This window comes from Glandiceps talaboti, chromosome 19 (assembly GCF_964340395.1).
Source record: "Glandiceps talaboti chromosome 19, keGlaTala1.1, whole genome shotgun sequence".
Taxonomy (NCBI): domain Eukaryota; kingdom Metazoa; phylum Hemichordata; class Enteropneusta; family Spengelidae; genus Glandiceps; species Glandiceps talaboti.
Genome location: NC_135567.1, coordinates 9,535,666 through 9,549,350, shown reverse-complemented (window position 1 = coordinate 9,549,350; position 13,685 = coordinate 9,535,666). Strand labels below are relative to the sequence as shown.

General features: G+C 37.2%; 1 protein-coding gene across 2 annotated transcripts; it reads left to right on the top strand.

Moving 5' to 3' along the window:
• Positions 1-3,140: 3,140 nt before the first annotated feature.
• Positions 3,141-13,456, top strand: LOC144450303 (ras-related protein Rab-13-like). 2 transcript variants are annotated; one of them, XM_078140900.1, is made up of 7 exons: positions 3,141-3,263; positions 6,402-6,462; positions 8,300-8,360; positions 9,084-9,161; positions 10,804-10,893; positions 12,692-12,805; positions 13,104-13,456. In XM_078140900.1, the coding sequence occupies exons 2-7, from the start codon at positions 6,428-6,430 to the stop codon at positions 13,203-13,205; spliced, it is 480 nt and encodes a 159-aa protein (XP_077997026.1). In that variant the 5' UTR covers positions 3,141-3,263; positions 6,402-6,427; the 3' UTR covers positions 13,206-13,456. The 2 variants fall into 2 exon arrangements, with proteins under 2 accessions (XP_077997026.1, XP_077997025.1); XM_078140899.1 differs by lacking the exon at positions 3,141-3,263 and adding an exon at positions 3,479-3,703.
• Positions 13,457-13,685: the final 229 nt, after the last annotated feature.

Below are 13,685 nucleotides of genomic sequence, written 5' to 3'. Positions count from 1 at the left end.
TAAAGAGTAGCAACATATTGATTACATTACCTAAATTTACCTAAACGTCAATGCGTCAGAACAAGTTCAGTAATTATGTATTAATATGTTGCAGCACTTCATCACTTATAGTCCAATAGGGAACTTGCAAACCCACCATGTTGAATGTTGCATCATGGGAAATGTGATAATAAATGCTTATCAATTAGTATCATATGAACAATATTTTTATATTGTTTGTAACCACAGATAATCAATTCATAGTCACCCTGACAATTGTGGGAGGTTTATTTTATCAGTAGCTCCAGATTAGGTATTACAATAACCACAGATAGTCACATGGTCCTTTGCATCTGAGCATGCTCAGTCTGGATTGCAAGTTCCCTATTGGAAACAACCGCTTACATTGTAACCACAAATAATCTAATCATGGTTAGCATGATCATAGTTAGAGGTTTATTCTATTAATAATAGCTCCAGATTTGGTATTACGATAACTACAGATAATCCCATAGTCCTTTGCATCTGAGCATGCTCAGTCGTGGATTACAAGTTCCCTATTACAGTACATGCAATTTGAAGTCTATTCTGTGGAAACAAATTCTATGAAATCTAAATTTGTTAAGAACTGAAGTTCTGTGAAAAGAAATTCTGAGAAAAAGTAAGTCTAACGAAATTTGATTTTGCAGACTTAATTTCTATAGTATTAAAATAATATTTAAAAAGTGAATATTCCAAAATATAAAAAAAAAAAATTAAAAAAAAAAAAACTTTCGATAAAATCGATAATACCATCTCTGTTTGGGAATTGGTTGGCTGTCTTTTTGATTCAGTAAAAAAAATTATTTTACTGTGAATTTAAAAAAATAAAAATCAACATCTCATATTTATTCAGTTCTAAGGAAAATGGCCACAGTGCTGTTTGCGAATTCCATATATATATATATACGAGACATGGATGTTTAGAAAATATAGTCTTAACATTTATATATTGAATTTCAGAAATTAATACATTTGGTAAGGAATTGTTTTATGCTAAAAGTTCCGAACATAACCATATGTATAACTGCTGACATCAGACCGTGAACAAACGGAACCTGTTACAGACAGGGAAAGTAAACAACTGAATTGGAATAATAACACTTGGCACAGCATGTTACAACAGCAGAGACATGTATTACACACCATGGTTTGATAAGAACAGTTTTATGGTCTCTTTATGTGTACATGAAATGCCAGGGGAACTGGAAATTTGTTTGTGATGGTGAACTATTATGTAAAGTGGCGATAAAATTGTTCCCATCAAATGATACTTTCCATGTTTGTAACAGGTTCCGTTCATCCATGGTCTAATGTCAACAGTTGTATTTGAAAAAGATTGACAGCAATATGACTGCACTATTAAAAAGTGGACAATATTTTTTTATGTTGAGTAAATAAATAACTTCAACAAACAAACAGACCCACCTTTGACCTGCATAATTACCAGGTCATGTGACTTCCAATTCTTCTTGTAATAGGCTGACATACCTTAGAAACTATAAGGTTATACCAAAGTTATACAGAGAAAGGGGTGGTAAGCTTTAGTGTATATGGATTTGCAGATTTTTGACTTTTGTTACTAGAAGTAGGAAATTGTTTACTGTGAATGTTGTAGTTTTTACTTTTTCGTAGTTTTAAGGTCTGGAGTATTTTCTTGTACGATGTAAATGCTGATAGAATGTAGATAGATTTTGTCGATCTGATGGAAAGTACTCGAGCAATAAATGTAAGTTTTACAGAAACAAACACCGTGTGTATGGTTATTGATCTCTTTAACGTAGCCATGTGGATGAGGAGTAGGTATTTATTTTGGATTTTTAATTTATAAAATAATTTTATTATCATGGCTTCCAACTTGAAAAATCAATGTGAAACCACATATACAACGTCGGTGTTTGTCACTCTATACATTGCAAAAAGATCACTAAATGTGTAAAATGTTTTGTTATAGTACGTACAATAACAAAACACTTAGTGGTCTGGAGTCCAAACAAGGATGCTTCGAGACGCTAGTAATATATGGCGCCCTCATACCTGTAGTGTTATGTTTACTTTGTTTTTATTTAACATGCCCACCCATCACACTGGATAGATCAATGTCATTGATTACTTTCACCATTGAATTCTTACTTCAGACAAAGACAGACAAATTCCAAACGATGCTTCATGTTCTTGACGTGAGTAATATATGGCGCCCTCATACCAATAATGTTATCTTTTACTTTGTTTTTTATATAACAGGGTAGAACAGTACAGCCCACAATCACTTGTAAGCAAATATTGTATTCAAGGATGGTCATTATACAAAATCAATGACATTCTTAATTATTTATGAATATTCAGAAAAATTACCATCATAAGTTTCTGCATGTTTTTTGGTGCATGTTTTAAAAAAAAAATATATGATATATTGTTATTTTGTATTATCACCATAATTACTAGTAAAAAGAATAATAGCTCACAAGTGACTGTGGGATAGTAGTACTAAATAGAATGTAGAACACACTGACTTTTAAGTTTGGGAGTTAGGGTTTAGTCTCGATTACCCAGACTTTAACGCTGGGGTCTCTGCCTAGCCAACGAGACCTCCCCAGGCGAGAAGAAGAGCCCCCAGCGGCGAAAGTCAGGGTAACCAAAACTAGTGACTGCTTGGTCAGGGACTGGTAATAGTTTGAATTTGTAGCTGAAAATACATGCATTTGACCTCTGAGATATTGTTAAACCCAAATCCAGTGGTCCATATATCCACTAAAAATGTAAAATACGATTTGCCTTTACTATGATATGGGTACGTACAGAGTGTGTTTGATATTCATACATTGGTAAGAGGGGAAAAAGGCTCTACAAGTTCCCTTTTGTGTTCAGTGTGTATACGTGCAGAATTCAAAACCTTTGCCTTTGGAGATATTGTGGCAGATTGTTCCCAATTATGTCGTCTGTCTCAATGCCCCGATATTCTTTGTTTACACCCAGTCAACTGAGAACGAGCCCTCACTACATATGCTGTAAGCTGAATGGGTCAATCATTTAGACCTCGAATTCAAAGCAATGCATCTCGGGGAACAAAGGCGAAACTGAATTCACTTGGCAGTTAGGGTGTCTGTGTATGCTTTGGAGAATGTATGGGGAAGCAAAGGGGCACGTATTATTGCTTATATTGCCGTTTTCTTAGGAAAATATCGTACGAATCCTGCTGCTACAAATGTATCAATCTCTATACTAGTAGAAATATTACCTTACAGGTAGGAAAATATATTCAAAAGGTTATTATATTTATGAATGAAAATATGTATGTATTATTTACATACATATTTTTTTCTTAAATCATACACATTGATTCGAGTGCCTGTGGAAGGACGTATCAAACCTCGTAGCGTACCCATGCATACAATTCCCACTAACCTAGGGGGTCCAGCGAGACACCCATGTTATGGTTATTTTAGGGAACACACGTCAACAAAATGACAGCCTCTGCGGACAGCTGACTGCGATCTTCTGATAACTTAATGTGCCATGAACTCCGCCTCTGAGATCAGTACTGGTGTCGAAACCGATTCAAACGGTCATTACTATGATCTGACATTCAAAATTCTTGTCCTTGGCGACAGTGATGTCGGGAAAACGTGTCTGGTTCATCAATTTTGTGACAGCAAATTTTATGAGAGCTATGTATCAACGATTGGTAGGTATATATTTTGTGTCTTCCGGGTTTGTTGACACGTAATTTAATGATGTTGTGACGGGCGCTATTTCAAAGTCGACGGGTCATTACCAATTAACAACGTAACCATTTGAACCCTAGCTGGAGTTTGTGCTTAGTGGTCACGACCCCACACACAGTCACGTGTGACAACTGTGAGTGTAAGCTAGACAGTCGTCCGACTTCTCTGTTTGTAGACGGAGGCCGGTGACACGACGGATCTTACAGTCTTGAAACTCGATTCTGACAACCCCCCTCCCCCCTTTCCTTCTCAATGCCAGAATCAAGCCCGTACACCGTTTCAAGGATGACTATGAAGAATGAGAGAGAGAGAGAGAGAGAGAGAGAGAGAGAGAGAGAGAGAGAGAGAGAGAGAGAGAGAGAGAGAGAGAGAGAGAGCGAGCGAGAGAGAGACAGAGAGACAGACAGAGAGAGAGAGAGAGAGAGAGAGAGAGAGAGAGAGAGAGAGAGAGAGAGAGAGAGAGAGAGAGAGAGAGAGAGAGAGAGAGAGAGAGAGAGAGAGAGAGAGATTTAGTTGTTGTCTGGGTTGAAATCATCAATCCAGTGTTCTAACTGTCTTCTGTTTATCATATTATAAATATTTGTCTGAACACAACATGCTGTTTGATTAACCTCTGTACCCATTGATGATACAATCTGATAGTATTCTAACTAGCCATATGGGTAAGCATTGGGTATTTATTTTGGATTTTTAATTTATAAAACAATTTTATCATGGCCTCCTACTTGAAAAATCATAGTAAAACAACATTGACAAAGTCTTTGTTTGTAACTCAATAAATTGCCAAAGATTAATAAATGATAAATGATAAATGATAAAATAATAAATGTCAAATGTTTGTTAGTGCATACAATAATAAACTTATTACACATTTATTTTTAGCTTTTTTTCAATATACATCAGTGTACAGTGGGGATGTAGAAGAAGTTAAGTTGAAATGTTGATTATCAGTTAGAAAATAAACAATTGCAGCTATTAAAATCATCAAGTCCATGTGTAATGTTTTCATTAGAAGCCTGTTTCTACTGCACTGTGAAAGAATAGCAATGCTTATCACTGTTCAATGTGATTGGGCAAATGATCATGCTGTGTTTATTGTGTCTCTGTTATTGTTAGTCTAGAGTTGAAATATGTCTATCTTTGTGTCAATAACGTGAATGTCCCATGAGTGAAACACCAAACCTTCATCATTTTAGCTATATAAGTGTATGTTAGGGGGTCGAACAGTATATCCTCTCACAGACAGAACTCCCTAGGTTTATGTAAGGTGGGTATTGCGTGACCTGAGTCCACTAGCTATTGTCAAATATTGACTCAGTGAAAGAAGTCAATACTTTATCTGATCGTTTGTTTGTTTGTTTTTATCAATTTTATTGCACCTAACCAAACGCTATTTATTTTGTACTGGTTGCCAGTTTCGATAGAATTCTTTTTCCTTTCTTTTTAGGAGTTTCTATGTGGGGTGAACTCCATTATGTCAGTAGACAAGTTTGTTTCACTTATGTCATATTTGCCATAAATACTCGTCTAGACTTTCTGTTTTGTGTTTACATAAGAAACAGTTGCAAGTACATGGTAGGGCAGGCCTTGTAACCTTTGTGTGACCTTTGACCTGACAGCATTTCTGCTTTGTTATCAGTCTGACCTCTAGTGGTAGCCAAAGTAAATGACATAAACTGGCATTTCTTGTGAGTCATCACATAATGAGAGATAGGGGAACACCAAATTTTGGTGTGTCACTAGAAATTGTGTATGTCAGTGGTGCGTCAAATTGGTTTAGAGGGCACACTCACCACATAGTAAGAGATAGGAGAACATCAAATTTTGGTGTGTCACTAGAAATTGTGTGCATCAGTGGCACGTGAAATTGGCTTAGGGCACACTCACCACATAGTAAGAGATAGGAGAACATCAAATTTTGGTGTGTCACTAGAAATTGTGTGCATCAGTGGCACGTGAAATTGGCTTAGGGCACACTCACCACATAGTAAGAGATAGGAGAACACCAAATTTTGGTGCGTAACTAGAAATTGTGTGTCTCAGTGGTTTGTCAAATTGTTTTCGAGGACACACTGTTAGTTATCGTACTGTCATATTATATTACTTGTTTTTCTCTCTGTCAACAGCAGTTTCTACAATCAGAACATTGACTGTTGTATTCATTCTCAATTTGCAAGAAATCATATTCTGTCATTTAAAGTGGTCATATGGATGAGGATTGGGTATTTATTTTGGATTTTTAATTTATAAAACAATTTTATCATGGCTTCCTCCTTGAAAAAATCATCATATGCCAAGTCCTTGCTTGTAACGCAATACTTTGACATAATTAACAACTGTGCGAAATGTTTGTTATTGTATGTAAAATAACAAACTTTTTACACACTTTTTAGCTTTTTGCTATTGTAAAGCTAGTTACAAACACAGACTTTGTCAATGTTGTTTCTCATTGATTTTTCACCTAGGAAGCCTTGATAAAATTGTTTTGTAAATTAAAAATCCAAAATAAATACCCAATCCTCATCCATATGGCCACTGTAATAATCAGATAAGGTGATCGATGGAGTAAAAAGAAAACAAGAAGTGAAATTGTTCGAAAATTTGAGATTTGACTTCCAGGGAAATCGGTCCCCATAATAATTTTTTTTTTAATTTCAGGTTTGGATTTTAAATACAGAACGTTAATGATAGAAGGTAAACGAATCAGATTACAAGTATGGTAAGTCGATAATTTTTATTTAATTTGGGATAGTGTGTTTTTGTTAAGGGTGGTAAGTAGGTAAAATCTACCTGAGTTCCCTAGTCATTTTACTAGGGTTCCCTACCAGTGTTTTTGTTAAGGGTGGTAAGTAGGTAAAATCTACCTGAGTTCCTCTATCATTTTACCAGGGTTCCCTACCAGTGTTTTTGTTAAGGGTGGTAAGTAGGTAAAATCTACCTGAGTTCCTCTATCATTTTACCAGGGTTTCCTACCAGTGTTTTTGTTAAGGGTGGTAGGTAAAATCTACCTGAGTTCCTCTATCATTTTACCAGGGTTCCCTACAAGTGTTTTTGTTAAGGGTGGTAAGCAGGTAAAATCTACCCAAATTCGCCAGTCATTTTACCAGGGTTTTCTACCAGTATTTTTTATTAAGGGTGGTAAGTAGGTAAAAAGTATGGTACAAATATATTGTAAACTATGCCAGTTTAACCATATTCCCCCTTCTGCTACCAGGGTTTCCCAACCTTAACGAAAACACTAGTAGATATAGACTTATCTCGTAAGAAATTTAGTTGACCAACCGACCCCTCATTGGTTCTGGAGTAAATGCAGGAGAAAACTGTATTGTCAAGGGAAAATCTTTGACTTTGTCAGTTCAAATAACACTCTTCTTTCATACATGTACAAATTTTACATCAAAGCCTGACCATATATGCTGAACACCCCTGTAGTTATGTCATAGTGGTTTATTCCCATTCATAGTCAATATGGCTTTAACACTTTCACACATGAAAAAGGGGTGGCCAGCTTTTTAGTGACAGTGCAATTAAATAAATTTGATGCTTAATACCCCTATTTTTATGTCATAGTCGTCTATCCCTATTCATTCAAATTAGGACTGTAACACTTATGCACAGGAGGGGGGGTGGGTTAATAGGAAAGACCTCAGATCTGTGCTCAGAAAGCTGCTACACAAAAGCAGAAGATTACAGCATCTCTGGTTGGCAGCTGACAGTTGTACTTTTTTATTAAATTGACCAAATGACTCATAATTGTTGTACGATGCAAACCGGACGTGGAGAATATAGCGCCCTCTAGTGTGAAAGTAATGAAAAAGTAATGAGATACATATATATAAAAAATAGGGCGACCCTTAGGCCTAATAAAAAAAATTGTGTGGTTCTGATTATGTTTCATTTTAGAATAGATGGGGTAGGTAGATTTTATTTTTTATATATTTTTTCTCTATGTGAGTGTCTAGTTCAGGTAGTTATGTTTTCCATTGTTTTCCATATGGTCTCTGTGTTATTGGTTTCTTCTCATCAGATGTACAGCTATTACAGATTGGAAGAACAGTTTTATATTGACTTTTTCAGTTGATGTCACTTCACAATTTTTGCAATTTTATTATTCTTTTCTCGAAAACATAAAAAGTTCAGGGTATGGTTGGCAGTGAAAAACTAGGTGGGGTAGAACTGCCTGAGGGTCTAGAAGCTAGACTAAGTACAAGTATAATAAGTTAGTCTTGTATTGAACACCCCTATTTTCTATGTCATAGTAGTTTGTCTCTAGTAATACACAATAGGGTGGTGATACTTCACACGGGAAAGAGGGGTGGTCAATTTTGTAGTTCAAGTCAAATGCAAGTATAGCAAGATTTTCAGAACTGGACACCCCTATTTTGTACTTCATAGTAGTTTGTTCCTAATTGCACTTTATAAGACTGTAACACTGATACACATGAAAGAGGGGTGGTCGGTGTCCTAGTTAACAGTCAGAATGAAATAAGGATGAAATGAATGAATAATGATACTGATAAATGTGTTGATAATGTATTGTTTGTTTATGTTTGCAGGGACACAGCAGGTCAAGAACGCTTTCGTACACTTACTACAGCATACTACAGAGGAGCTATGGTTAGTTTGTATTAAGTTAGTTACTTGGTTGGTTGGTTGGTTGGTTGCTTGGTAGCATGGTTGATTGGTTGGTTGGTTGCTTGGTAGCGTGGTTGATTGGTTGGTTGGTTGGTTGGTAGCGTGGTTGATTGGTTGGTTGGTTGGTTGGTAGCGTTGTTGGTTGGTTGGTTGGTAACTTGGATGCTTGATTGGTTGGTTGCTTGATCGGTTGGTTGTTGGTTGGTTGGTTGGTAGCATGCTTACTTGGTTGATTGGTTGGTTGGTTGACTGGTTGGTTGGTTGGTTGGTAGCTTGCTTGCTTGTTGATTGGTTAGTTGGTTGATTGGTGGGTGGGTGGGTGGTTGGTTAGTTGGTTGGTTGATTTGTTGGTTGGTTAGTTGGTTGGTTGGTTGATAGCTTGCTTGCTTGGTAGCTTGGTTGATTGATTGATTGGTTAGTTGGTAGGTAGGTAGGTAGGTGCTATGGTAAGTTTGTACTAGTTTAGTTACTTAGTACATAGGTTAGTAAGATTATTGGTTGGTTGGTAGTTTTGGTAGGAGTTAAGGGAAGTTTGTACTATGTAACATAAATAATTTAGTCAGTTTACCATTTTCATTAGGCCTTAGTTGTAGAGTTTTTAAGTGGTTCATACTACAATATTTTCCCTGTTGATGGATCCTGTATATTTAGAAACAGCCTAGTCAATGTTAGAATCATTAAATCAATCTGTTTTTGTCTTTTCAGGGTATTTTACTAGTTTATGACATCACCAATTCTGAAACATTTTTACATCTGACAGGATGGTTAGCCAACATACGACAGGCAAGTCAATTTATATCTAACTTTTACTGATACTCAGAAAAGCAAAATTGACATAATTCTCAGAACATGCAATGATGTATTCACAAATTATCATGCTATAGAATGACCAGGGTATCCAACCCATATTTTTTGTTCAAACCTGTTCATCTTGGCTTGCTTGAGATACAATTTTATAATATTCCCCAATATTTCTCTTCATTCATCCAAAGGAAATATGAGGGACCTAAGGGGCCTTGCCACAATGAGTCGTTACATGAATAGTGACAAACCCCTTAGGTCACTAGTCTTTTCATAGACTCTCTTAGAGTCCTTGGAGTTTCTATAGCAGAAAGGGTTGTTTTGTATGCATTGATATCTACCACATAATTATACTAGAATATCCTTGTATTGTGCGCCCTCAACAACTACATAGAGCTAACCATTCGTTGACGTACGTGTTACTGCAATGCTCTGTGTTATTGCTCAGCTATCAGTACATACAACACAGCCCTTTCCGCTACCGACACTCCGAGGACTGTAACAGAGTCTAGTATTTTCTGGCTGCATAATGAAAAATATTGGTGATTAATACATGTATAATTATACCTCCAAAATCATATTTTAAAAAAAATTCAGATAACATAATAGAGATTAGGAATGTTTTGACTCATATTTCAAGCACCGCAAAACCAGCTATGTACACAGACACAGGTTGTCATGATGTAGAACCACAAAACCAGTGATGTAGACACGGGTTGTCATGATGTAGCACCACAAAACCAGTGATGTAGACACAGGTTGTCATGATGTAGCACCACAAAACCAGTGATGTAGACACAGGTTGTCATGATGTAGCACCATAAAACCAGTGATGTAGACACAGGTTGTCATGATGTAGAACCACAAAACCAGTGATGTAGACACAGGTTGTCATGATGTAGAACCACAAAACCAGTGATGTAGACACGGGTTGTCATGATGTAGCACCACAAAACCAGTGATGTAGACACAGATTGTCATGATGTAGCACTGCAAAACCAGTGATGTAGACACGGGTTGTCATGATGTAGAACCACAAAACCAGTGATGTAGACACAGATTGTCATGATGTAGCACTGCAAAACCAGTGATGTAGACACGGGTTGTCATGATGTAGCACCACAAAACCAGTGATGTAGACACGGGTTGTCATGATGTAGCACCACAAAACCAGTGATGTAGACATGGGTTGTCATGATGTAGAACCACAAAACCAGTGATGTAGACACGGGTTGTCATGATGTAACACCACAAAACCAGTGATGTAGACACAGGTTGTCATGATGTAACACCTCAAAACCAGTGATGTAGACACGGGTTGTCATGATGTAGCACCACAAAACCAGTCATGGAGACATGAAGTTGTCATGATGTAGAACGACCAGTGTATACAGTCCATATTTTCTGTTCAAAGACAATAACTTGGCTTGAGTATACATTTACAGCTTGATGTGATAGTGAAAAGACTTACATGACCTCCATGCCCACACTGCCATCAATGTTCAGAACTCCTAGCTACAAAGTGATTCGCTGAAGTAAATGTGAAATAGTTAATAGTTAAGTAAAATCAACAAACTATTAGACAGTGGAGTCTGAATGACATGATTTTCTGTATTTTTCCCAGAATGCATCAGAGGATGTTAGTATTGTGCTTATAGGAAATAAGTCTGACAGACAAGTAAACAGAGAAGTACAGACAGACAGGGCCAGTACGGTAAGTTAACAGACAGACAGGGCTAGTACGGTAAGTTAACAGACAGACAGGGCCAGTATGGTAAGTTAACAGACAGACATGGCCAGTACGGTAAGTTAACAGACAGACATGGCCAGTACGGTAAGTTAACAGACAGACAGGGCCAGTACGGTAAGTTAACAGACAGACAGGGCCAGTACGGTAAGTTAACAGACAGACAGGGCTAGTATGGTAAGTTAACAGACAGACATGGCCAGTACGGTAAGTTAACAGACAGACATGGCCAGTACGGTAAGTTAACAGACAGACAGGGCCAGTACGGTAAGTTAACAGACAGACAGGGCCAGTACGGTAAGTTAACAGACAGACAGGGCCAGTACGGTAAGTTAACAGACAGACAGGGCCAGTACGGTAAGTTAACAGACAGACATGGCCAGTACGGTAAGTTAACAGACAGACAGGGCCAGTACGGTAAGTTAACAGACAGACATGGCCAGTACGGTAAGTTAACAGACAGACATGGCCAGTACGGTAAGTTAACAGACAGACAGGGCCAGTACGGTAAGTTAACAGACAGACATGGCCAGTACGGTAAGTTAACAGACAGACAGGGCTAGTATGGTAAGTTAGCAGACAGACAGGGCTAGTACGGTTAGTTAACAGACAGACAGGGCTAGTACGGTTAGTTAACAGACAGACAGGGCTAGTATGGTAAGTTAACAGACAGACAGCACCAGTACGGTAAGTTAGCAGATATTTGGTGGGTATATACCTTAGCTGTCTAGTTGGGAAATTGTCGAAATCAAAATGACCTTAACTACGGTGTGATTCGGGTCAAAAAATGTGATTTTTGTTCAAAAAACTTAAACACAAAAAATACTGGGCAGATCGGTCTGAAATACGGTGTTTAGACTAAGAATTGTTCATTACATGATGATCCCAACAGTGATATGCAAATTAGGAATAAGAATGTGTATTTTTGGTCAAAAATCCTTAATTCCAAAACTACTTAAAAAAAGCAGATTGGACTGAAATTTGTTTGGAACGTTCTTAGGGTGCTTATATTAAGAATTGTTCATAACATGATCCCATCAGTGATATGCAAATTAAGTCTAAATATGTGTCTGTTTGTTCAAAAATCTATAATTCCAAAACTACTCCGCAGATTGAGCTGAAATTTAATGGGATTCACCTGGGGATGTGTAGATGAAGGTGAATTCACAACTTTTTTTACATCTTAAAAACTACATGGTGCATGGGGTTGAAACTTGGTGGGGATGTGTCGGGTGTTATTCTGCAGTTAGATAGTGTTCAAAATATATTGACTGAATGTCCTAGCAACCATGACCACGCCCTTAGCAACATTCAAATGAGGATGCACATTACGAAGATAACAACAGAGATGTGTAGGTAAGTGAATAAAGATTAACCAAATGTATGCAAATATCCCTAGCAACAAGACCACACCCATAACAACAACCAAATGATGTAAGGGAATAAACATTCAAAAAATGTATGCAAATATGCCTAGCAACAAGACCATACTCATAGCAACAGCCAAATTAGGGCACTTAATTATAGTAAAAGTAACAATAGGGCTGGATAGGCAACCAGATAAACAAAAAAACGTACAGTTGTGCTGTAACGCCATTGGCGCTATTTTTCAAGTAGGATGCCCCATAATAAAATTGTTTTATAAATTAAAAACCCAAATTAAATATCACTATATAAGTCACTATATTGAACTAAAAAGTTGCCCAAAATGTTCCAGTGTAGCTCTCAGCCGTATGGATGTTAATTGTATTTATCTCCATTTCAGCTCGCCACAAGCTATGATCTGGATTTTTTAGAAACCAGCGCCAAAACTAACACCAATGTCGATGATGCATACAGCCTACTAGCCAAGGAAATGCTGGCTAAAAACAGTACACGGGTAAGTTAACACTTCAATAACAGAGCCTTCCTATGAAGTATGCCCTCTGGTGACAGAATTAGGTGAGGTTATTAAGAGCCTTCCTATGAAGTATGCCCTCTGGTGACAGAATTAGGTGAGGTTATTCAGAGCCTTCCTATTTCATTTCAACTTCTATATCCCCACTGTGCATAGCACCTATGTAATTTTTTATTTTGCATTAGAAGTTGTCTGAGGGTGTGTATTAAATGTCATGTTACATGACTAGTCTACATAATTTTAGCGGTAATTTATTTCCAAACTTTCTTCAAAATTACAGGCCAACAGAGCTAGCAGTATCCATAAAACTATCAAAGATAGTGATTTCTACAGCTCTGATGAAGATTATTCTGCAAACCAACAAGGCGGCTGTCGTTGCTAACGGTAACAATAAAGGCTGATTTCTAGTTTTGATGAAAATTGTTCCACAAACCAACATGGCGGCTGTCGTTGCTAACGGTAACAGTAAGAAGGCTGATTTCTATACTTTTGATGAACGTTATACCTCAAACCAAAATGGTGGATGTTGTTGCTAATGGCAACCATATAAATGACCAATGGCTGAGTTTCCTTACCAATTGGATCCTAATCCCAAAAATGCTGCAAGATAGAATTTGTATATCAGTGATAACACTGGGATAAAATTATTGATTTGGTTTGGGTTGGGGAGGGGGGGGGGGGGTGTATAATTGCCAATTTTCAATAAGCATAATTTATGTAATAACAACAGAACCAGCTGTGCACCTCTAAGCCAATTTGACGCAAACAATTTCTAGTGACGCACCAAAATTTGGTTGTCCCCTATCTCTTACTATGTGGTGACAGGAAAGTGTGACTGCTTAGAACACAGAAAACTCACATG